Here is a 26,553-nt window from a genome sequence, read left to right as displayed (position 1 = left end):
CCTGGATTTAAATAGCAAATTTATATTTCAATACTTGAACATAACTCAAATAATATTAAAATACACAAGAAATACAAACTTGTTGATAATCTCTTAACTATCCAGGAATGCAAAAAATAAACATTTAAGACCACTCAACATTGTTGAGAAATAAATATAACTTATATTTAGTTTATATATTTATATATTAAACATATAACTGATAAAAACTTTTGGTCAGGGAATAACAAAAATAAAATTAAAATTCAGGTAAAACAGCTTTTGTCCACAAGCACAGCCAAACTCAACAAAAAATGAAAGCTCATTTGGGCTGCTGTAAAACCACATATATAAAACAAAAATGAAAATTGGGGAGAAAGGAATGAACCTTGTTTCACTACATTTCTCAGTTTAATTAAAGTTAAAAGTAGAAGACATATGCAGGAGGACAATTCTCTCTAAGCAGCTTCCTACTCAAGTTTTGCAGGTTAGCAAAGTCACTGAGTTTAATGTTATGCTAACGCTGATACAGGTCGGACTTTCAGTAGCAAAATTAGTGGTGTGTTCTCGTACTCCACAACATTGACGTCTTTTTATATTAAATACAGTGGCTGCTGCAGATGCTGCTGGCCGAAAAAAAAACCCCTCTAATATTCCTCCTCTTCGAAGGGGTAAACTTAAGTCTGAACATAATGAAAATAATTCACTTAATAATGATAGGGTGAATTTTTATCCTTGGAGACAATCTTAAATTACCAATATAGCTGAAGTCATTATATAATGCAGATAAGGTTACTTAAAAGTTGGTGAGGACAATTTGAGCATCCTGAAAAGTTGGTAGTGTTACATCCTTACCGTCCCTATGCAAACCTACGCCCTCGTGTGTATTGCCGTCAATGGTATGAACAGTAGGAAGATTGTTGATTTGTTTCCTAAGTTTCAGTGTTGTAATTGTAATATGGCACTAATTGTTACTGTGCTCTTAATGATTAAAAAAAAAAAAATCATTTTAACAGCAAAAGCTTTTGAGTTTCTTTTTTTTTTTTTTTTTAAGTAATCTTTGTCAATGGCATGGGAATAGCAGAGTCACGTTTCCTGAGACCCAGAAAACTTTGCTCAGGGAAAAAGGTGACACGGAGAAACGGAGTCCTATGTACAAGACGACATTATGTTCCTTTAATTTTTATTCTTTTTCTCTGTTTGGAAAGGGTCAATATTTTCATTGAATCACATTACTGGACATGATGCACCAAAATTTACTAACCAATTTATCAGTTTACGGGAATACACTGAATAGAGAACAAGGTTTCACAATGGATACACGACTGACGTTTTCTCCCATTGCACTTACAACAGTGAATGACATTTTCCAGATGTTTTGCTTCGTTTTTTTCTTTTTGCCCAGGTTCTTCTGAAAACCAGATCACATTCTAGATCGTAACCACTCAAACCTCCCAATTGTGGGACATTAAAGGCAACTTGTTGCCACAGAGGTTCTAAAACACAGTAAGGATAGAATCTCTACATAGACTGTATGTTTCTCAACAGGAATTTTTGTTCCACTGCTGTAAACAGTCAGTACAAGTTAGCCACATACAAAGACTATGCATAAGCAATTATCATAATCATCTTCCTTGTTACTGTTAATAAATGTTCTTTTATACACAAAAAGTTGGCAGCAAAGACGGCATGGGGATGCACATGACAGCCGTACTCAAAACAAAAGCTGTACAGTCAAATGAACGTGTATTTACAATTAGAACGAGGATGGCTGCACTAAAAGCTGTTGAGTCTTACGTGCCTCACATCAAGCAGATCATCATCTCATGTTTAGATGTCGATCTCGGAGGCACTGTGACATAACTTCCATGTGTCTGCTTGTCTGCCAGCCAGGCTTGTGCTTTCCAAACAAAAAGACATGCCCTGATTTGTGAATGAGTGGCTGAACTTTTGCTCATCCATTCTCTGCTCACCGGTCTGTTTGCAAACCTCGGTGAAATCATGCCACGCTGTAGTCATTCAGGCAAAACCAAGCATTTGATCATGCACCTTTATCTCCCTGAAGGCTTGGCTGCTGAGCGATGTAATCAAAGGTGTATTATATTGAAAAGAAGCATTCCGTTCACCCCCGCAAGATTATAGTAACTCCCAAATATGTACACAATTATACTGACAGAAATAAATGACGAGTGCTGACCGTGTGTTGTGTCACAGGTTCATAGCAGCACAGACGGTCACTGCAAGCCTAGTTCAGGCAAAACGCTCGAAGAACTAACAAACAGCCAAGGAAGAAGCCAAGCAAATCCATGCTACGAAGCGACATGATGGCAGACATTCAAAAACAGACATTAGACACAGTTTACCCTTTGGCAACAAGTCCCTGTGAAAGGGGTGACAGCTCAAGAAACATGCAACGAAAAAAAAAAACCAAAATAACTCTCGTTCAATAGGCTGCTCAGTAAAAACACAAGTATCTCTATCTGCTTTACTTGATAATTCTGTCGTCGATTTCCCGTTGGTGGCGTCACGACCAGGTTCAAAATGAGTCTTTGCATAGAACTTTTGAATTGCTCATCTACACTTCGTGTGTGTGTGCGTACGTGGGGAAAAAAGGCAGTGGGCCCAGCTTTTTCGAGATTGTTGATGACTTAACCGTAGAGCAGAAAGAAACTCTGACCGATGGCAAATATGTGCGTCTGTATGTGTTCCTACCACTCTGCATGCACTTATGCATCTGCGCCTAACACACATGCACATCCGGACATCTGGTACGATGGTTGTAAACCGTTTGACAATCTGTACAACAATAAGCGTTGGACAATTCCCCATCGCTGACGTACACAAACATTTAGACCATTGTGCTATATACTGTTATCTGCATGCTATTGCTTTTTTTTTTTTTTTTAAGTCAACAAGCAAATCATTTGATGCAAGAAAACAGACAATTAACAAAATAAAAAGCTTTAAATATAAACTTGTACCAAAGAAAACAACAAGGTAAAAATGTTATTCCATAAATACACAAATGACAAATTTACATCATGACATCTTGAGAGATTATGTACATACAGTAGTATACAGCTGTGTAAAAAGAAACGTGTCATGGTACGGACATTTCAAAACATACGAGGTATATAAGTAAAAATTAAATCAAACAATAAGTTGTGAATAAGGCTTTTCCAATCAATGAACATGAGGCAAATTGAAAAGGAACTATAAGATGAGATATGAAAGTTCCACACAGAAAATAACAATGGCTTTCTGATGGCAAGATATCAAGCCACTGCCACTCTTTCATTTGGTCCTCTCATCTGTGTGAATCTCACACTTATGGGCACACTGGCAGTAATTTCTTTCCCAAACAAAAATAAATAGATAAATAAAGCTCATGACTAGTAGCTTCTGAACAATTCCGGAAAAGAAACGACATGGATTCCTTTTTCTATTTTTCTTATATACTTGTGCGTGCATGTACACGTATACACAATGCATTCAGTCGAGACACTGAAAAGAAATTGAGGAGAAGTAAGAACACATTCAAAGACAGGGTTACGTTCCCATTCTGGAATGTAGAGATCAGAGAAACCCAGCACTCAGGTTTGTTAGTGGAGTCATCTGTGAGCAGTTCTTTGGTACCAGAAAAACCTATGACAGTTTTGAAGAAACAGCATCAAGGTGGAATCAAAGATCCTTGCCAGATTTGCAATCCTCAGAAATGATGAACATCCTGCAGAGGGAGCACTGGGGCTTTCCTCAATTGGATCACAGCCAGACCAATCCATCAGCGGACCCTGAACTTTCTTATGGATCCCTGAGGGCTCTCTACTGAGGAAGAGGAGAAGCTGAACACGCGTTCTCTTTTACCATCTCTCCTCCGCCTCATGATCATTAATGTCCTACTGGAATAAAGACAGATATATATGAAGATTAGTACAGCCATAAATGATCGACTTTACCACACTACCAAGCAGAAGTGGTTGGTAACACATTACATTTACTCCGTTATATTTATTTGAGTAACTTTTTGAGAAAAATGTACTTCTAACAGTAGTTTTAATAAGCCATACTATTTACATTTACTCAGGGGTTAAGGTGGGCCGGAACTATGTACCGGCATGAGTTTCGGGGCCGTAACACCGTTTCGGCATATGGTACTTTTATGCTGAAACTATGACGGTAACAATCAAAACTCCATGTTTGAAAAAAACCCCTACCACACTACCTACTTTGCGCTTCAAACTCTGCGCCCTGAGTTCATCGTGGATTTTTTACAATTTAATTTTATTTTATAAATTTATTTAATTTAAAAAAAAAACACAGATGAGCTGTCCCGAGCCGATCGTGTAGTCTCACTCTCCCTCCCTCTCCCTGGTCTTTGATGGTCAGGCAGTGCACTGGAGTTGCTTGTTAAAGTTAATGATGATTGACAGACAGTTAAGCTTTGATCTTGCCAGAGGCAATGGTAAGCCAAGACTTCAAAGCGCCACATGCGTCAACATCGTTTAACTTGTTCAATAGTTGCTCTGGCAACTCAATTTGTGTAAGTGAGCAGCTTGAGTGTAGTCACTCAATGACGCATTTAATAAAGACAAGCATTTTTTAAATTTTTAAAAATGGATTGGGCTTCTACATTTTTTCTTGTTTTAAAATAATTCGGTGGGACAGTAACATGTTTAATAATTCTTATAATTATTGCATTTGAAGTGCTTAAAAAGAATTTGTGAAATGAATATATATACAATTTTTTAAATTTTTTATTATACTTTGAGGGGAAAAAAGTGAAAAAAACTAGTGCTGTCAAATGTATCGTGTTAACAGGCGGCAATTAATTATCTTAATTAATCACGTTAAAATATTTGACACAGTTAAAGCACGGAATGACCCGTTCATGCGTTGCCTCAAACAGTTTACAATGACGCCGCTTTAGCAGATTGAGAGCAAAAAGGCAGAGAAATGCGAGTGGACACAGGTGTTCATTGGACCTCGCCTTTTATAGGCTTAAGCTTTGGTAACTCTTTCACAATAAATATAAGTATTGTGGCGAACGACGTGGGGAAGAATGACAGGAGACGATCTTTTTCTTAACACGCTTAATTCAACACAACGCAGAACATACTGTATACCATTTGCAGCCACCACTGACAGTCATGGTTGCCCAACTTCCCATCATGCATTTAGGCGGAACAGTTAAGTCGCTACAGTATCATTTTGTGAAAGCACGACAAAAATAATATTCCTATCTCTCAAACAAAATTATGTTCACAAAAAGAAAAGCGCCCAATGCAAAAAGAACTGGCATTCCCAATCAAAATAGCGATGCAAAATACACATTAAACTTACTCAGACTTTGCCTTGGCTAGAGCTCTAATTAATTTAAAACTCGCCATTGACACCTTGTTGTGTATTTCATTCACTACCTTACCTAGTTAAAGACACTGTGGAAGAACGGCAGGGAGCCCATGTGACGTCCCGCTCTGTGAAGTCAACAATGGCGAGCTATTAGTTTACTTATGTCCAGTATGTTGAATGTTTATGTCCGTCTTGTGTCTTATCTTTCCATTCCAACAATAATTTACAGAAAAATATGACATATTTTAGAGATGGTTTGAATTGCGATTAACTACAATTAATTAATTTTAAAGCTGTGATTAACGCGATTAAAAATTTTAATCGTTTGACAGCCCTAGAAAAAACATGTCTTATATGTATCTCTTTCCAAGGATGAATCTGAATAAATACATTGAACACACAAAAAGTACTTTGCGGTTTTTCACTTATCGCGGTAGGTTCTGGTCCCCATTAAACGCGAAAAACAAGGGATCACTGTACTAACGTCAGGCTTACATACAAAAGTGTTAACAACAAGCCTAATGAAGTGCTTATGTAGCATAATCCGTTTCCACAGATATTTATTATTCTTTTATTTATTCTACGTTGTTCTTTTTCATTTTATTTTATTTCATTTTATGTTAATCTGCACTAATGTGACTTTATTCATTTATGTTCATTTATGTAAGTCTACTTATTTATTTCCTTATAATACAAAAAAAGTCTATATTTGCTTTATCTTCAAAATAGATTCACTGTGCATAATGTATCCCATTTGTACTTATTTTTATGGTAATGTATGTGACTCATATCCTTATTATTATCTTCAGTTTTAATGTACATCCAATGTTCTTGAATAGTTAAAATTGAGGTTTTGCATTTAGATATGAGGTAAAGAGGGAAAATAAAAATTAGATAGTTTTAGATGGAATTTTGTAAACCAGTGAAAAAATACAATTTTGAGTGGAAATCAGTTTTTCATTTATGCCTTGTTTCAGCGTAATGCAGTAGCCTAATGCATGTGACCCCTTTCATTCATTCAGGATTGAACCCTTGATCTCAGATCTGTGAGGTAGACGTGCTAACCACTGTGTGTGAAACCTGTTGGTTTTATTGTGTGTTATATTTATAACTGTGATAAAAGAAGTTTGTCACCCAAAAAAAAAAAAAAAAGAGGGCTCCATAGCGACCGTTATGTAAGGGAGTTCTGGCCACTGTCACCCCTGCATTTACTTGAGTAGATTTGTGAAGAAACAACACTCTTACTTTGGGCTAAACTAGTCCTTACATTTTTCCTCTTTAGACTACATATTAGATTTAGACTTTTAAATATTGCCAGAGATGACAACCGTGGCTCTCCCAGTTTCACCAATGAGACGTTGCATCAATAATCACATGATTCCATTATACCAATCAGACTCAAGCGCGCCATTGTATGATCTCGCCGGCCTGTTCAATCACGTGCCGTCTTTACAGCAGTGTAAAAAATTAAGTATTAAAGCGAAGAGTTTAACCTCTCTCCTTGTTTTTATTTGGCACCAATTGACCATGAAAAACCGGAGAAATTATCCTTTTAATTTCATTATAGGAAATATTTTTTCTCCACTAGAGGGCACTCACACTATTTGGAGGAATTATGCTTCATTTCTGTAGATGTTTTTTTCTCACTGGAATACAATGATTTTAATGTATTTCTTTGGCTAAATGTGGTTATGTAACAGATTATAGTACAGTGTAATAACAACAGTTCAAATAGATATCTATGTGCTTTAGTAACATTTTTGGCTACTCTACCCACCTCGGCTAACAAGTCAAACAAAAATAAAGGGCTCCTCTAAAGGCTCAATTACCCTGGCCATGCTTTCAGATCATTTGACATAGACCAAATCAATCTGAATGAAACTAATCAATGAGTTTAAATCACGTCTCTTTGACTTGCAGCCAATCGTAAGCCAGAGTTTCTGCAGTAATCCGCCGGGAGGACGAGCTGCTTTGGCTCAAAGAGGCAGTGATTCGGGTTCATCTTCACACTCTCCTAATGAAACCTCAGACTGGCCGCAGACTCAAATTGATAGACAGCATTGGTGTCAGCTAAATGAAGGAACCAATCACCGTCACTCTGGGAGGGTCCCAACAGGTGCTTGGACAGAATCTAAAATCAAATTAATTCCAATTCACTTTATTTGCTCCTTAGTGGCTTTGCACTAGTGAGCAGAATTAGTCCATTAGTTCATTGCACCATGTAATGAGGGCTGCTAACCATGAGTCATGAATGTGTGAGCCTGCGTGTGTTCTTGTTCTCGTGCATCTTTGCGTGTGTGACATTAAATCCAGGCCACAATTAGCTTTCTCGGGCTAATTTTAACCCTGTTTGCCTGGCCCAGATTATTGGAAGTGTGTGGAGTAACAAGGTAAACCATCTTGAGCACTCATATGCTGTACACTGGGTTTTGCAGCAGAAAGTTGAAAAGCAGTATTGCCTTCAAAAATTCAATCATAAAATCCGTAAGTAACAAAACTACTGTACATAGACTTTACAGATAGACTACGTATACTTTATAAAGAATAGCCGGGGGGGGACAATGGTCAGTTATTATCACTGATCTGGACGAAACAACGACGAAACAATGATGCAATATCAGATAGGACAACAAACTACAATATAAATTACATAAATAAAATGAATGTGATTTAGGAAGAGAAATCCTATGTCATAAAATAGTTCTTTAGAGAACACTTTGGAGTAATTTGATCCCAAAAAAAATAGTGGCGAGACTGCAAGTACAAAGTCAGCTCTGCAGCACGCTATAAATTTCACTGTCAAAAGAGAAAGCCTGTGTCATTTATCCAAGCAACAGAAAGTCAATGAATTAGCCAGTCCCATATTGATCTTGTATTTATGTGATTGGCCAACACGTCTATTTTAAATCAATAAAAATGTACTGCATTTCATGTAAATGATTCTCTTCACATGCATCGCTTGTGTGTTATATTCTGCGTTTATATCTTGTGACACGAGTCTTATGTAGTATATTTTTGGTATGCATATTTCTTTTACATTTATAGTTATGTAGCAGTAATATTGCAGTCACAAGTAACTACGGTAATTTTCGGACTATAAACCGCTACTTTTTTCCTTCATTTTGAATCCTGCGGCTAATAGTCCTGTGTGGGTTATTTGCAGAGTAGCCAAAAATTTTACTAAAGTAAGAGTAGCGTTGCTTCAAAATAATATTACTCAAGTAAGAGTAAAAGTAGTCATCCAAAAAATGTACTAAGTACAAGTAAAAAGTATCCAGTGAGCAGAATACTCAAGTAATGAGTAACATTTGAGTAACTGCTTATTTTTGATAGATTTTTTTTATTTTTAAACAATGGTATTTTTTTTCTCTCAGCACAAACTCACATGAAATTTCATATGAAATGTTGTTATCATGATACTGTACAACAACCCATTACATAACCACATTAAGCCAAAGAAATATTAAAAAAACATCATTAAAGAGAGGGGGAAAAAAGCATTATACATCCAAAGAGCATGAGTGCCCTGCCCTCTAGTAGAGAAAATAGCTCCAACTTAGAGTACTGAATACTGTAGTTCCGTCATAGTTACTATAATGAAATTAAAAGGATCATATTTCCGGTTTTCTGTGGTCAATCGGTGCCAAATAAAAACTGGGAGAGTTTAAAATTTGTGATTTCGATTCATGTTGAAGGCATTTGTTATGGTACTTTAAAGACCGTGATTGAACAAGCTTGCATGATCATAGAGCTTGCGTCTGATTGCTGTAATGGAGTCATGTGAGTATTGTTACGACGTCTCATTGGTGAAATTAATAGCGCTACTCTTGGCAATGGCATCGCTAGCATAAATAAATAAATATAATTTGTAGGATAGAAAGGAAAAATGTAATAACTCTTGTGTAAAGTAAAAGTAAAAAAGTATGGCTTAGTAAAACTACTCTTAGAAGTACATTTTCCCCAAAAAGTTACTCAAGTAAATGTAACGGAGTAACGACTACCCACCTTTGGTTATTTGTTGATTTATTTCAGTTAATAGGTAACACTTTATTTGACAGTTGCGTCATAACACTGCCATAGGACCGTCATAATTGTGACATGACACTATCATGAGCATGAATGAATGCTTATGACAGATGTCATTAAGTATCATCCGGCAACTTGTGTTACTAACTCCATTTATGTCTAACTCGGATCTTTTACATCTATTCAAAAGTGAGATAATTCGCCGTATAACAGAAAATGACATCTGTCATAAGCATTCATTAATGCTCACGGCAGTGTCATGTCATAATTATGATGGCCTTATGACAGTTTTATGGGGCCACTGTCAAATAAAGTGTTACCAAATACCAGAGCTAGCAATTGATAAAACAACTGAAAGAGTAACTGAAAGAAATAAAAAGTCAAAGTCCAGTGCGGTTTATCTATGAATAAATGTCGCTTTCGTGTGGGTTTGGCAGGTGCGCCTAATAGTGTGAAAATTACGGTACATTTTACATCGCATTACATTGCAAGTTGCGCCCTGCTTTTCAAATTAATACTTTGTATTTACATATATGTGACATTTCATTATTTTATAGCATGGATAGGGTACGTCTGTGTCGTTTCAGTTGTACAAATTAAGCGCTCTTCTCGCTTGAAGAGATTGAAGACAATATTAAATTCCATTCAATAATTTTCATAATAGTGAAATATTTACTCTAAATTGTATTCAATTTGGCACTGTCAATTAAAGGGTAGCGTTTTTAGTTTTCAGTTGTTGTCGTTTTTTTGTGTTTGTTTGGTTGTTGGTTTACAAGTAGAACAGTTAGCAGTTAAAGCACCGGAATCATTTTAAAAAGTGCTGAGTAGAAAACCAGTATCTGATAAAAATGCCCCAAAAACTCAACCTCACACGTATAGATGCATTGTTTTTACGTTGAAGTGCAGCTGCATTTTCTACAAAAATACAGCCCTATATCTCCACAATTACCCAGGATTGCATAGTACTCAGTCTTTACACTTTTTAGCGGTGATTTTTAAACATTATTAATGCACGAACAAATTTGGTGACTCAAGAAAAAAATAATAATAATAATTTTTAATTGTGTATATTCGCAGTGGCAGCAATGCGGGACAGTGACCTTGAGCCAGTAAACACACCGCGATTTTATTAAAAATGGTGAATCAGGATGAAATTTACAGTATCCAAGCTGAGATGTTTGCAGCAGTCAATGAGGAATCTTAACAGCAGATTTCAAGAATGCATTAGTACAAGAGGATGCAATCTAATGTATGTAATTGTAAAACAACCCTGTATTTAGTAATAAATCTGAGAATTATTTTACAGGGTGTATTTTTTTTATCAAATAACATTGAAAGGTGGAATAGCCCTATACAAGTATAACACCATTTACCATTTACTTACACACGAAAACTCAAAACTAAAAATGACCCCCTAAGCAGGAGTAGTCACCAAACTTAACCTGCCCGTCTAGGATCCACACACACACACACACACGCTTGAATGACTTTCACTTACCTTATGTGGTGGGATTGACAGAATTTCATGTTAGGGCATTCCCTTCATTTTAAGGTCTTCTTCCCCATTCAGCTCCACTTCAATCACATGCATGTCTGGGGAATTCAGTGCTGGCAAGGCTCTCTCCTTTGATTCTAACCCTGTTCAGTAATTTGAGGTAAAGTAAAGGCACCCAAGATCAGTCCCAAGGTCTTCAGCATTTCATAAGTCATCACTTACTTTGAGTCATCTCCATGCAAGTGCTGACTATGCTCAATTACCGTAATTTGCACACTATCAGTCGCACCTGACTATAAGCTGCTACCCACAGAAATTTGGCACGAAAACGGCATTTGTTCATAGTTAAGCCACAGTGGACTATAAGCCGCAGCTGCCCTCACTGTATTAACCGGTAACACTTTATTTGACGGTGGCATCATTCGACTGTCATAAGACCAAATGAACCACCATGAAGCTTTCAACCAATTGGCTGTTAAGCTTCATCGCTTCAAAAAGCTTCATTTGGCCATCACTGCTCCCTTGGGGGAGACAGTCAACGTCTGCTGCCACCTGCTGTCAATACTGTCTTTGTCCAACATGCCTTCTAGCATGCATTGCAGTGCTACAAATGTAAATAACAATCAAATTTCATTGTCTGTGCTAATTATTTATTCAGTTACTGTTCCAGTTGTTTCATTAAGTGCTAGTTATGGTATTTGGTAAAACTTTATTTGACAGTGGTGCCATAAGAATGTCATGAGACAATCATAATTTTGACATGACACTTTCATGAGTATTTATAAATCCGTATAACAGATGTCAGTTACTGTTATCAAGCAAATTATCTTACTTTGAATTGATGTAAAAGATCCAAGCTGGACAAAAATGAGTAGTGACACTATTTGCCGGATGACACTTAATGACATAAGCATTCAGTAATGGCCATGATAGTGTCATGTCATGATTATGACGCCCTTATGACGGTGTTGTGATGTCGCTGACAAAAAAGTGTTACCTATTAATCCAAATAAATCAACAAATAAGTGGCACTGTACTATAAGACACAGGATTCAAAATACAGGAAAAAAGTAGTGGCTTATAGTCCGAAAATTTCGGTACACTCTTCAACCAAAAATATTAGATGCACTGCCAAAACGAAAGAGATCTAGAATAAAAGCAGTACCCAATTACATATAGACATATTTTTTAAATTAACTTTACATTAATTTAGCTTTTTTTATTTTTTTATTTTTTTTTTTTTTTTAAATGGAAGTGATCAAAATCAGGAACCCATCACACTCTTTCTAATTCCCCTTCCACTCCTCTCATGTGATGCCACATTATACTGGTTAAAAAAAGTTTCGTTATCATGATACTGGTCTTGTCTTGACTAAGAGAGTACAGGAGAGTCTAGAGGTCAGATCACTCAAAAATGAATTGGACAAAACGTGAATTATTCAGCGTATCATTCACATAACAGTCTCAGTGATTCCACAACTTTGTTGTATTCATAAAAGTAATAACAAATTAACGCCATTGTTTTATTTGTTTTTGTGGTGCAAATGTCAACCGAACTGGATTACAATGGTACCTCTACATACGAATTTAATCCATTTCAGGGAACTGGTTTGTAAGTCGAAGTTGGTCGTATGTCGAGTGGGATTTTCCCATAAGAATACATTATAATTGATTAATACGTTCCCACAGCTCAAAAACCTACGCTAAATCCTGAAGAAATACTGCTGGTACAATTACAAATAGCAAATCAGAATAACAAAATAATAATATTAATAAATCAATGTAACAAATCGAGTTCGAATGTGGCGGATGTCTTTTGAATGCTGTTCCTGAACGCACCGTGTGACTGATGATAGAAAGAGAGGTGCATTCGACTGGGAAGTTTTTACTTTCTCTTTTCATGTTGTTGTTGGCATCGGCTATTGTTGTTGCACAAATTCTGAAATAAATTATTAAAAACCTGACGAAGCTGGCGGCTTCTTTGCTGATATTACAATAATAACACTAATAAATCAGAAGTTTTTAAAAAATGTTTTTATAGTCACCTTAACTTATAGAGACTGGCGAACGGAGGTCGGAGGATATTTAGTCGAGCCAGTTTATATGTCAAGACAAATGACGAGTCAAAATTTTACGTTGGATGTCGAAAGGATCATATGTTGATGCGATCGTATGTCGAGGCACCACTGTATTTTCATCGTCCTTGACAGTGAGTCAATGCTTGATAGGGCAGGTGACAGTGCATTCATCTCAAGAGACACAGATGAGCTAAAACAAGACACTTACTGATGCGCAGAGGATCTCTCTCCCTTGCTTTCTCTCTCTCTCTCTCTTAACCTCCTCTGTGATGGTAAAATGTAATTAATGTAGTTTCATAGGTTTTTCCGGTACAAAGCCTCTCATTTTGTATTGTATTGACTGCAGACCCTGAAGAGAAAGACACATTTTCTTTGATGAGAATCGAAGGACGATAGTGATTACTTCATTTGCTATACATGCTACCATTACTAAACATCTTACATTATTTAATTGTAATTAGGTAATTATAAAGTAGTCCATTATTTAAATAGACAAGCAGTTTGGCATCTGTTCCCTCACATCTGAAAAAAGGCCCATATATCATCTCTTATGTGAAATAAATACAAAAGTGGCTTGTGTAGGTTTTCCTCACCCTCTCCAATTCAAAAGAATGAAGTGAATTTCTTCCCAAGGCCAGACAGAGCTGTGAGAATGAGTAAGAACATAAAAACCCATCAACAAATCACTGCAACTCAATCGTCAAGCATTTTCCTCGACGAAAAAGAGAAAAACGAATAACTAGAATATTATTTAAAGTACTGTACCGTCTCCTAATTTTCCCGCCTGCTCTGCTGCACCTCCTTGCAGAATTTTGGTCAAAACGTTTTCCCCTTCAGCAGGTGCTTGTCCAGCTGCAGCACTGCCAATACCACCAGCTTTGCTGCCGATCCCAACAGGGGCAGCTTTTGAGCCTGCAGGAAAATATATATTTACAGTATATACACCGGCATGCTGTATGCTTAAGCCTGTTGACAGCGTGCTGTTCAACGTTCTCAGTCTTACCAATGCCGGTTAGAGGGGGTGGAGTTGTTTTTGTAGTCTGAGGTATGGTTGGGATGGCCATTGTAGGCTTCATTCCTATGGAAGTTGCTGACGGTGTGGCATCCATCTTCACCTGGAATTAGTAGGCAGTAACACAATGATCAACTCACATCACCATAGAAAACTGATTGGAATTTAATTTTGTAATGGTGTCTCGGAAGTTAGTCATTCTTTGATTTTATTTTTAATATTGTTAGTGAATAGAACAATACTAATTTCAGTCTATTTTTTCAAATACACTTGATTTTTGCCACCCCCCCCCAAATCTTTTAATTGTAAGTACTGTTTTACAAAATTATTAAATTTGATCAATACTGTAAAAACTACTGCATATTTACTACATAGGTATATTGCCTAACAAGTTAAATGTTTCATGGCTGTTGTACCTTGCGGAGGAATGAATTTCTTGCAGATTAAAAATTCATACAGTACATTGCGTTCAAGGAAACCTTGTAATGGGAAAAATAAAATGTGTTTATTTTTGTTAATCAGAACTTTGGTAAATAATTGATTAGTACACAAAATGCATATGAACAAAACATTCTCCCAACTGAAGTGAATACTAATGACATTAATATTGTTTGTGTATCTTCAAAACACTATCACTATTATCTTTTATGTTGAAAGAAAAATGAGTACAGTATTGCATGAAAACATGATAAATTATAATAAAAGAGATTGTAAATAAAGTAACTGGTTGTATTTTGTGTAATTATTGTAAATGCTATAGTATTTGTGAGTTGGATGTGTTTCCTACAAGAGGCATGAGTAAGTTTTGTTTAAATATTTGTCTCATTCAAAATACTACAAGTGTAGAGCTGAAACAATTACTCGAATAATTCAAGTGACTCGATTTTAAAAATTGATGGAGGAATTTTGCCCGCCTCGAGGAATCGTTGAATTTTGCCAGCTCTAAACATGACGGTTGCCCGGCCTACTTTAATGCGGCACAACGCGCTGACGTCACGTGTGTACAGGAAGATGACAGAGGCGTATATATTTGATTTAAACAATGCATGAATATAGAGGTAACGACGAAGAAGCCGACAAAAGCGAAGAGAAAGGCACCAAGAAAAAGCAGAAAATGTCAAAGGTGTAGGAGCATTTCAAGCTGGAGACCCAGGCGAACACTGTTTCATGTATTCACTGGAAGACAGCACTTGCATAACACTGCAGCACGTCTTCAATGCTGCAGCTCCACCGAAGGCACCCCGTTTACTCCAAGAGCAGAGGAGCGATACTCGGGACAAGGTAAAATTAAGTTCACGTACCGCTAATAAATAAGATTAACGTTACTTTAGCAAGGTAAAGTAATAAATCAACAAATAAACCGCACTGGACTATAAACCACAGGATTAAAAATACAAGAAAAAAGTAGCGGCTTATAGTCCAAAAATTTCGGTACACTCTTGAACAAAAAAATTTGATGCACTGCCAAAAAGAAAGTGATCTAAAATAAGAGCAGTACCCAATTACATATGGACATATTTTTCAAATTTATTTTACATTAATTTAGCTTCCAGTCCTCTCATATGATACCACATAATACTGCTTAAAAAATGTTTCGCTATCATGATACTGTTCTTGTCTTGACTAAGCGTGTACAGGAGAGTCTAGAGGTCAGTTCACTCAAAAATGAATTGGATAAAACATGAATTATTCAGAGTACCATTCACATACAGTATCAGTCTCAGTGATTCCACAACTTCGTTGTATTCATAAAAGTAATAACAAATTCACGCCATTGTTATATTTGTTTTTGTGGTGCAAATGTCAACCAAACTGCATTACAATGGTACCCCTACAACGTTACTTTAGCAAGGTAAAGTAATGTTAGCCCTGCACAGTGCTAGATTTCTATTAATTATGGCTACTGTCAATGCGTGGCTAACGCATCTTTCATACAGGCTTTATTTAATCTGAAAAAAAAACTGCGCTGTAGAGTGATGAGGGTGTAACAGAAAATCATAATAAAGTTAACCGTAAGTTTTAGCTCAGTAGCCATTGAAGGGTAAAGTGAGAGAGGTCAGTGCGGTTGATATAATACTTTCGTTTTCTTGAGCGCACAGTCAACTGCGGCGGACAAAGGGCGTTTTGTGTTGGATAAGTTCTTAAATAAATGATAAAAACGTGAGGGAGCTGGCAATTTCCTTGGCGATGTTACCACAATAATAATTGTTACCTTAACTTATAAAGACTGGCGAACGGTGGTCGGAAGAGGACCATGGAGCTGTATTGTTGACGCAGTTCACGGATGCGCACCCCACGCTCATATTTTTCTATAATTTGCATCTTCATTTCAAATGTAAGCGTCACTTTTTTCCTTGTTTTACCTACTGTACCAATTTTTTTTGAAACCTGTGTTGATTTCTCACACAAGAAAATCCACTGTGGGTTCTTTTGCGTTGCTGTCATGTCGTCGTATTTCGAGCACGTCGTCAGATGTAGAAACAAATGGTGTGTCAAATTTTACGTCGGATGTCGAAAAAGATCGTGTGTCGATGCGATCGTATGTCGAGGTACCATTGTATTTATTTTTAACACTGCAAAAATATTAAAACCCCATCAGGATTCACAATTTAGACTAACTTAAAACTTAACTAGAACTTAAAAATACACAATGACACAAATGGAAATTAAATTGAAACACTTGAGAAAAACACCTAACTTTTAAGTGATGTGTGTTATCAAGCGTAATGACATTTTTAGGAAAGAAATAAGATTTTTTTTTTTTTTTTTTGAGATCTTAAGTTTTTTGAGTGAAAGCAGTGAATGTTGTTTTTTTTCTAACCACATCTGAAGTGCAATTGTTGGCTGTTTTCAACAGTGTACATCTCAAATACAGACATAATGGTCTAAAAATGGTTCAATATTAGGTGAAATGTCTTGTTTTCTCATGTATATGTATAATTGTATAAATGTTTTATCCGATTACTCGATTAATCAATGTACTCGATTACTACAAATATTTGAGAGCAGCAGCCCTATACAAGTGCAAAAGCAACTGTGGATGTTCCGACATGCGAGACTGTTATGTCCTCTGGTCTTATGTTGACTACTTTTTGGGTTTAATTTCTTTCTAAGATTGTACATTGTTCATCCGTCCACAGGATGTCGCTATTCTAACTCAGAATCTTAAGTTTTTCTTTGGTATTGCTGTTTGCGCTCGGCTTCCCCTAGTGGCGACTTGCTGTAAGCAGCAGGCAGAAAGAACTTTTTATTTCAGTTGGAAAAGAGGCCTTGAGGTGTTAAGACGTTGCACACCTCCTCTGCACCATACATCGTTGGGAACCCTTGACAAAACAAAATCTGTAAGTTTGTACGTTTTAACAATGGGTTAGATGTAATTTTGGTGTGTCTATTCTGTTATTTTGTTGTTATTTATGTGGCGCGAACCCACACGTTTTTGTGCTAAGCTAAAGTAGCCACTTCATTTCATTTGCTCATAATGGAGCCAGTTTTCTGTTATTTACATAAACATGTTATTGTATAGAACCTTTTATTTTGTGTATAACATTGGTGTTTTATGTATGTTTCAGTTTTACCACACACACGCACACACGTTGACACAAAGAAATAAATGAGAGGAAGGAGTTCGGGCCTCCAAGTTTCTTTGTCGGTTTAGCTCGCTGCCAAAGTCGAGTAGCCATACGCTCGGCTGAGGGCAGAAGAGTAAAAAGATTTTCAACACATCAAGCACCCAAGATGTCTCAGCAAGAAGTTTCACCACCTATCAGCCAAGTGGTCACCAGGTCGGAGGCCAGTCATTCTCATTCTTCACGCCGGTCCAGAACGAGTCAAGCTGCTGCACAAGCACGAGCAGACGCCGAAGCTGCCTACGCCAGAGCACGGTACGCCAAACGCCAAATCGACATGGAGGTCGAGAAGGCACGCATCGAGGCAACACTACACGCTCTGAAGACGGAAGGTGAAGCAGAAGCAGCGCTCGCCGCAGCTAAAGTTTGGGAGGCGACTTTCGAAGAAGAGGAGCGCGCCAAAGTCGACCTCAGCGAGCAAGGGGTATTTTCCAAGACACCCCCCTCCATCAGGCGTGCACAAGAGTATGTGCATGCTCACTTTGACGACCAGCGTGTGCAAGCAGATGGCACACAAACGCCAAACACTGAGCACCTGGTTAGGCACAATGACTCTCAACAACCAGAAAATAGCCCAAAATCAGCTGGTGCTTTTCCACATGTGCGTCACATCGACATCGCTGACGAAGAGCATCTCCAATCTCATCGTGCGAGAACGGACATCTCACACCAGCCTACACCTTCAGCAACCCCACAAAGTGAACTGTCCAATTTAGCAGCCTATCTAGCACGGCGTGATCTGCTGACATCGGGGTTCAAGGTTTTCGACAACCGGCCAGAGTCCTACCTGTCCTGGAAGTCCATGTTCTGCAACGCGACGGAAGGCCTCAATCTCAAGCCCAGCGAAGAGCTCGACCTTCTCACCAAGTGGCTCGGCGGGGAGTCTCTTCAACACGCTCAGAGGATCAGGGCGGTCCACGTGAGTAATCCGCAGGCAGGTCTCCAGCGTCTGTGGCAGCGGCTAGACAAGACTTATGGCTCTCCAGAGGTAATTGAATCCTCACTCTTCCAACGGTTGCAGACTTTTCCAAGAATCTCCAACAAAGACACTCACTTACTGCAGGAGCTTGCTGATCTTCTGCTAGAGCTATCGTATGCCAAAAGTGAAAGTTATTTGCCGGGTCTTAGCTTTCTCGACACACCAAGGGGCATAAACCCGATAGTTGAAAAACTCCCATATGGACTCCAGGAGTCATGGGTTACACAAGGTACCAAATACAAAAGGGAAAACGGTGCAGTCTATCCACCTTTTTCGTATTTTGTGCGGTTCGTAAATGACTACGCTGAAATGAGAACAGACCCTAGCTTTATGTTACAGTGTTCAAACGTAATAAATCCAAGGGTTGATAAGACATCAGTAAGACGAGACAAATACAGAGTTCCATTGGCGGTGAATAAAATAGAGATCAGTCCGGCTAAATTGACAGCACTCGATCCAGACAAACAATGTCCTATCCACCAAAAACCACATTCACTCGTCAAATGCAGGGGGTTTAGAATGAAAACACTAGACGAAAGAAAGAACATTCTCAAAGAGCACGCCATTTGTTTTAAATGTTGTGCGTCCACAAATCACAGGGCTCGAGACTGTAAAGCTATTATCCAATGCTCAGAATGTGATAGCGATGCTCATGTGTCTGCCATGCATGTCGGTCCACCTCCATGGACACCTCAAGACTTTAATCCCCCAACCCAGAGTCACGGCGGGGAGTCTGAGGGCCCAAATCCTGTGAACACAGCCAGTTGCACAGAAGTATGTGGGCAAGGCGTAAAAGGAAAATCATGCTCAAAGATCTGTTTAGTTAATGTATATCGCCGAACTTCTCCAGAAAAGAAAAAGAGGGTATATGCCATGTTGGATGATCAGAGCAATTCATCCTTAGCCAGATCTGCGTTTTTTGACATGTTTAATGTGCAAGGTACCATATTCCCATACACCATGAGAACATGTGCAGGTTTATCAGAGACACAAGGTCGTAAAGCTGATGGCTTTGTTGTAGAAGATGTAGATGGTAAGGTCTCCATGATGCTGCCTACAATAACAGAATGTGATCAGATTCCAGATAATAGAGACGAAATTCCCAGCCCTGAGGTAGCAGCAGCTCACCCTCATTTGCGATCAATCGCTTCACAGATTCCTCCTCTCGACCCATCGGCAGACATTCTTCTGCTCCTGGGAAGGGACATCATTCAGGCTCATAAAGTTCGTGGTCAGGTAAATGGGCCAAACAATGCACCTCATGCCCAGCGTCTCGATTTAGGATGGGTTGTCATAGGTGATGTCTGTCTCTCTGGAGCTCATAAACCCACATTGAACTCATTTAAGACGAACGTTCTAAACAGTGGACGTCCCACGTTCCTCAGTCCTTGCGAAAACACAATCGTTATCAAAGAGAAATACACCAAAAACGATCCACTAAACACACAAGCGGAACTAGGACAACATATTTTCCAACAAACAACAAATGACGACAAAGTTGCACTTTCGGCAGAAGATGCGTTGTTCCTAGACATTATGCACAACAACTTTGCTAAAGATGAGGCGAATAACTGGGTAGCTCCACTTCCATTCCGCTCACCTAGGCGGCGCCTACCTGACAATCGGGAGCAGGCCTACAATCGTTTAATGTCGCTCCGCAAAACGCTGAGAAGAAAACCTGAAATGAGAGCGCATTACGCTGAGTTTATGGAGAAAATATTCAGCAAGGGCCATGCCGAACCAGCGCCCGCACTGGCGCCAGATCAAGAGTGCTGGTATCTCCCTAGTTTTGGCGTTTACCACCCGCAAAAGCCAGAAAAAATTAGGGTAGTCTTTGATTCGAGTGCTCAACTTGACAATGTTTCTCTCAATGACGTGCTCCTCAAGGGACCAGATCTTAACAACACTCTCGTAGGAGTTCTGATGCGGTTTAGGTCCGACCCATACGCCGTTATGGCAGATGTGGAGCATATGTTTCACAACTTTGTAGTACGAGAAGACCACCGTAACTACCTTCGTTTCTTGTGGTTCCAAAATCATGACCTTGATGGAAAAGTGCAAGAATTTAGGATGACTGTCCATGTGTTTGGTAATTGTCCTTCCCCATCAGTCGCCATCTTTGGACTGAAAAGAACAGCCATAGAAGGAGAAATGGAATTTGGCAGTGACGCAAAAGAATTCATTGAACGGCACTTCTATGTAGATGATGGGCTAAAGTCATTCTCTTCCATAGAGCAGGCCATTGATGTTCTTAGTAGGGCACAGAAGATGCTGGCTCAGTGTAACATACGCCTGCACAAAATCTCATCCAATTGTCCTCTCATAACAGGAGCCTTTCCAACCGAAGATCGTGCTGTAGGCATGCAAGGTCTTGACATTGGGCAGACTACCCCACCAATGCAGCGCAGTTTGGGCTTAGGATGGGAGCTGTTGACTGACCAATTCAAGTTCCAAGTAAGAGTAAATGAAAGGCCGTTCACAAAAAGGGGAGTTCTGTCAGTTATCAACAGTGTGTTCGACCCACTTGGTTTTGCTATTCCAGTAATCGTAGGGGGTAGAACCATACTCAGAGACATTTCCACAAATGTTTCAGAGTGGGACACTGAACTGCCAAAAGACAAATTAGAACAGTGGCAAAAGTGGAAAAGTTCCCTCGGACACCTACAACATCTTGAAATTCCCAGAATGTACACTTCAATACCGCTGTCTGCAGCCCAAAGAATAGAGATTGACGTTTTTTGTGATGCTTCCACAAAAGCCGTAGGTGCGGTAGCCTACCTCAAACTCACAAATGAGGACGGACACAGCGAAGTGGGATTCCTCCTCGGCAAAGCACGTTTAGCTCCTAAACCAGACATCACCATACCCCGACTTGAACTCTGTGCAGCAGTCCTGGCCGTGGAAGTAGCAGAGTTGGTTCTAGAGGAGCTGGATGTCACAGTCGATCAGGTGAATCTTTACACAGACTCAAAGGTAGTGCTTGGGTACATCTCAAACACCAAGAGACGCTTTCACGTTTATGTGCACAACAGAGTCGAACGCATCAGGCGCTTTGCACAAACTCACCAGTGGCATTACGTGCCCACACACTTAAATCCGGCAGACCATGCCACACGAGCGTTGCCCGCTGAGCAGCTCTCCAGCTCCACCTGGCTCAGAGGCCCAGCTTTCCTCTCCAGGTTGGACCAAAGTCAAGTTCGAAGTCAAACCTTCGATCTCATAGACCCAGAGACTGACTGTGAGTTGCGTCCTGAGGTAACAACTTGCACTACCACCCTATCAAAAGGCCAGTTTAATAGTGCCAGATTTGAAAGGTTTTCAAGTTGGAAGGTGCTGCAAAAGGCTATTGCCAAACTCCAACATATAGCTCAATCATTCAAGAACAACTCTGAGGTTTCCTGTCGTGGCTGGCACAACTGCAACAAACATTTAACTGAAAAGTCACTGCAACTAGCCAAGACCACGATCATTCGCACCGTTCAAAGAGAGGTCTTCGCAGAAGATATTGGATGCATTGAAAAAGGCACAGCTCTAAAAAACTCAAGTCCACTCAGCAAACTGAATCCATTTGTTGACACGCAAGGGCTCCTTAAAGTTGGAGGCCGACTAAAGAAAGCACAGTTGTCTGCAGAAGAAACCAATCCCATACTCGTCCCTGGAAAGCATCATCTTGCTCAGCTCATAATAAGACACTTTCACGAAAAATTATGTCACCAGGGAAGGCATTTCACGGAGGGAGCAGTCAGAGCAGGGGGCTTTTGGATTGTGGGAGGAAAAAGAGCAGTAAGAAGTGTGATTTTCAAGTGCATCACATGCCGCAAATTAAGGGGCAGGCAACCTGAACAGATAATGGCTGAACTTCCTGAGGACAGGCTGTCCACGGACCCTCCTTTCACAAATGTAGGCCTTGATGTGTTCGGTCCCTGGTCCGTTACAGTGAGAAAAACGTGTGGTGCTAATGCAGATGCTAAAAGATGGGCAGTCATATTCACCTGCATGAGTACACGTGCAATTCATATTGAAGTGATTGAGTCAATGGACACATCGTCGTTCATTAATGCACTGCGTCGTTTCTTTGCCATCCGAGGTGGTGCCAAACTCTTGAGATCTGATTGTGGGACAAATTTTGTGAGTGCCTGCAAAGAGCTCCAAATAGACAAACTAGGCTGTCACAATGACAAAATAGGCACATTCTTGAAAGACAGTGCGTGCAAATGGCAGTTTAATCCTCCACATGCATCCCATATGGCCGGTTCCTGGGAACGCATGATCGGCGTCACCCGAAAAATCCTCAATGCAATGCTCCTTGAACATCCATATGGGAAGCTCACACATGAAGTACTCGTGACATTGTTAGCTGAAGTCACCGCAATTGTAAATGCACGCCCACTAACGGCTGTTTCTACAGATCCCGAAAACCCAGTCATTCTTACTCCTGCGATGCTACTCACGCAAAAGGTTGGCACACCACCGATTCCACCAGGGCAGTTTCAGTCCGGTGACCTATTCAAAGCCCAATGGAAGCGCGTGCAGTACTTAGCTAATGTTTTCTGGAGTCGTTGGCAGAAAGAATACATCGCAGGCCTGCAGGTTCGTCACAAGTGGAAAACAAAAAAGCCAAACCTTCAAATGGGCAACGTTGTTTTAATGAGGGAGTCTCTAGAACATAGGAATAATTGGCCACTCGGACTGATCACAAAATCTTTCCCAAGTGAGGACGGTAATGTCAGAAAAGTTGAGGTTAAGATTTGCCGAAACGGCGAGAATAGGTTTTACATTCGCCCAATTCGTGAAGTTGTGCTTTTGATGTCTAAGGATAGCATGTAAAACGAGTTGTTGTTTTGTATCGTTCATTAGTTAAGGGCTGACATCTTGCAGATGTCAGGCGGGGAGTGTTATGTCCTCTGGTCTTATGTTGACTACTTTTTGGGTTTAATTTCTTTCTAAGATTGTACATTGTTCATCCGTCCACAGGATGTCGCTATTCTAACTCAGAATCTTAAGTTTTTCTTTGGTATTGCTGTTTGCGCTCGGCTTCCCCTAGTGGCGACTTGCTGTAAGCAGCAGGCAGAAAGAACTTTTTATTTCAGTTGGAAAAGAGGCCTTGAGGTGTTAAGACGTTGCACACCTCCTCTGCACCATACATCGTTGGGAACCCTTGACAAAACAAAATCTGTAAGTTTGTACGTTTTAACAATGGGTTAGATGTAATTTTGGTGTGTCTATTCTGTTATTTTGTTGTTATTTATGTGGCGCGAACCCACACGTTTTTGTGCTAAGCTAAAGTAGCCACTTCATTTCATTTGCTCATAATGGAGCCAGTTTTCTGTTATTTACATAAACATGTTATTGTATAGAACCTTTTATTTTGTGTATAACATTGGTGTTTTATGTATGTTTCAGTTTTACCACACACACGCACACACGTTGACACAAAGAAATAAATGAGAGGAAGGAGTTCGGGCCTCCAAGTTTCTTTGTCGGTTTAGCTCGCTGCCAAAGTCGAGTAGCCATACGCTCGGCTGAGGGCAGAAGAGAGACCCTTTCAGTTCCTTAATTGTTCTATTATTTTCCATCTTAATTTAAGAAGTAGCATAGCTGTAGCTTGCTTGTATCAATTAAAAAAAAAAAAAAAAAAACTAGATTGTGACACTTGTATGTACAGGAACCACATATTTGAATTTTGGTGAATTGAACTTATAGCAGAAGTTCAGAATTTTTTTACATTAGGCTTAATCTTCGAGTTTGCTGGGGTTTAATTAGTCGGTGGAGTTGATTTCAACAAATTCCGTGCAGTTCATTTGTTATTTATTTATTTCAAGGCTCCAGAGTGGCTAAGCTAGCGCGAATCAATGGTCCCTTCCTAGCATGCCAAAAAAAAAAAACGATATTAACAGATCTAACATAATAAAATAAATTCCAAAATGCCGATCGTTGTTCAAAATACCCATGCGGGCAAAACAATGTCACACCAAACAGCCATAATTCATTAATTTTCTACGGGACTATTTATTAGATGCGTAATGAGACCACAATACAGAGGAGGGCTTCGGCCACTCGTGCTCATGCTGCATTCGAGGAAGGCGGAAAATCGGACTCATCGCACTCAGATGCTACCAGTTGCAACCTCAAAGCGTTCCAACTGTTTTTTTTTATTTTTGCCATCAAAAGACATGTTGACCTCCAAGAAAACATGGCTTCTCGTAAGCGATCAAATAATGGAGGAAAAGCGACAGCTAAGATAAATAGACCACATTGTAAACTGCCTTCTTTAGTTTTACTATTGAAGGTGTGCTTTTCGACGTGCAGCACATTTTGTCGGGTGACGTCTGATTGAAGCAACTCGGTACTTTTTTTTCTGACTTAGCGACTAGTGCCTCCCAGTTCAAGTGGCGATCCAATGTTATTTTTCCTGGTAGGAGGTTGGAAACTCTGATTTCCCACTTTCCACGAATGCAGCATCAGTTTACTAGGTCTTGACTGAAGAACAGCAACATAGTGAAACGCGCCTTTAGAGGCTGTGGAAACAGACAGAAGAAATGGGCAAATGAGAGTTTCCGCAAATTCCCTCTGAGGAACGAGGAACAATACAAACTGTGGATACTTATGCTGGCTACGACATAAACACACCGGTGGAAAAAATATCACTCCCCTCTACAGCATGATACCTAGAGAGAAGCTGAATAAAATATGTTGTTATTCATACTACAGTTATTGACATGCAATGGTATATTTTAATAACTTCATCATGGAAAGATAGCCAAAACTAATGATTGCATGGGTCATCGGTGATTTTCATGCATGCATATGTTGTTTCTTATTGGCATGCTAGGACGGGCACATTGACTCGCGCTAGCTTAGCCACTCCGGAACCCTGAAACTAATAAATAACTTACTAACATGGAATTTGTTGAAATGAACTCCACTGACTAATTAAACGCCCGCTAACTCGAAGATTGGGCCTAATGTCAAAAATTCTGAACTTCCCCTTTACGGAAAAGCATAGTACTGTACTGTTTTTTTCTGTTAACTGACCGCTGTTGTTGCTGGCTGCCCTGCTGCAGAGCCTCCTCCTGATAGACCTCCCTGTGTTTGTGCATGGCTTGTTTTCGGTGGCTGCTGCTGCGGTGATCCAGTTCCTACAGTAGTTGTTGGCTGGCTGCTAGCAGGGGGCTGACTGTGCTGTTGTGGCAGCTGCTGCTGCTGTTGTGCACTTAGCTGCTGCTGTTGGGGTTGCTGAGTACCATCAAGAGGCTCAGAAACTGGATGTCTTCCCGACTGGCTTGGAACACTTGGCCGCTGTTGCCCAACATGCCCCTGCTGCTGCATCTTAGAGCCTGAATTAGGGGGATCCTGTCTTCTTGTGCGTTCTCCTGGTTGCCTCTGGCTCCGTCCCCCAGTGCCGTGGTGATGGCCAGCGGCCGGGTCACGAGAGAAGTCCCCTGAATTACGGGGACTTCCTTGGGTTGAACGGGAGTCCGGTCCACCCCTTCTTTGAGCAGATGACGAGCTTCTGCCGTCAGATCTTCCTGATGTGTCTTTTGGGTGTGTCCTGGAGGAACGAGAAGATCTGGGATCTTCTGAGACATGTCGAGAAGAGTTGTGCCTCCCAGAGCTGTTGCCATGATATCGCTGGTCCCGTGAAGATGCAGAGGAGGAATGCCTTTGATGGTTGTCATCCTGGGGTCCGTATTCCTCTGAGGGATCATCATAGTCATGGTAGGTGTGCTTTGTACGCCTACCTGAAGATGACTGACTTCCACCTCTGTGATGTCTTGAACGTTCTGATCGGGCCTCCCGAGGCTTTTCAAACCAATCAGTTTCCTCTTGACCCAAATGATAGGCTTTTGTAGAACCAGAAACAAAATGATCAGTCAATAGTTTTTCCTTGCAAATTATGGTGTAACTCAAAGCCATTTGATGAAATAAAGTCCACTTCATGCAGCCATGCAAATGAGAGGCCAGGGGGAAAACACGACAGCAACTTTACCCAAAAAAAGCTTTAAAAA

General features: G+C 39.7%; 2 protein-coding genes across 7 annotated transcripts in view; one reads left to right on the top strand and one right to left on the bottom strand.

The window, feature by feature from the left end:
- Positions 1 to 1,038: 1,038 nt before the first annotated feature.
- The window catches only part of bsnb (bassoon (presynaptic cytomatrix protein) b), a 138,540-nt gene continuing 113,025 nt past the window's right edge, over positions 1,039 to 26,553 (bottom strand). For 3 of the 6 annotated variants that reach the window (XM_057847276.1, XM_057847280.1, XM_057847281.1), the window contains exons 7-13: positions 25,580 to 26,388; positions 13,931 to 14,042; positions 13,693 to 13,839; positions 13,521 to 13,571; positions 13,136 to 13,276; positions 10,853 to 10,992; positions 1,039 to 3,878 (exon numbers count right to left, since the gene is read on the bottom strand). In XM_057847276.1, the coding sequence (XP_057703259.1) occupies positions 13,531 to 13,571; positions 13,693 to 13,839; positions 13,931 to 14,042; positions 25,580 to 26,388 (1,109 nt within the window). In that variant the 3' untranslated portion in view covers positions 1,039 to 3,878; positions 10,853 to 10,992; positions 13,136 to 13,276; positions 13,521 to 13,530. Of the gene's footprint in view, positions 3,879 to 5,401; positions 5,454 to 10,852; positions 10,993 to 13,135; positions 13,277 to 13,520; positions 13,572 to 13,692; positions 13,840 to 13,930; positions 14,043 to 25,579; positions 26,389 to 26,553 lie in introns of all 6 variants that reach the window. The other 3 variants (XM_057847277.1, XM_057847279.1, XM_057847278.1) reach the window with 3 other exon arrangements.
- Positions 20,062 to 24,037, top strand: LOC130922455 (uncharacterized). The gene is made up of 2 exons (XM_057847283.1): positions 20,062 to 23,719; positions 23,948 to 24,037. The coding sequence occupies exon 1, from the start codon at positions 20,081 to 20,083 to the stop codon at positions 23,369 to 23,371; it is 3,291 nt and encodes a 1,096-aa protein (XP_057703266.1). The 5' UTR covers positions 20,062 to 20,080; the 3' UTR covers positions 23,372 to 23,719; positions 23,948 to 24,037.

Source organism: Corythoichthys intestinalis, chromosome 9 (assembly GCF_030265065.1).
Source record: "Corythoichthys intestinalis isolate RoL2023-P3 chromosome 9, ASM3026506v1, whole genome shotgun sequence".
Taxonomy (NCBI): Eukaryota; Metazoa; Chordata; class Actinopteri; order Syngnathiformes; family Syngnathidae; genus Corythoichthys; species Corythoichthys intestinalis.
The sequence above is the reverse complement of the archived record's forward strand: the minus strand, read 5'-3'. Positions and strand labels throughout refer to the sequence as shown.

Coding starts and splice junctions, on each gene's coding strand:
- LOC130922455 (XM_057847283.1), top strand. CDS start 20,081: ATGCACAACAACTTTGCTAAAGATGAGGCGAATAACTGGGTAGCTCCA.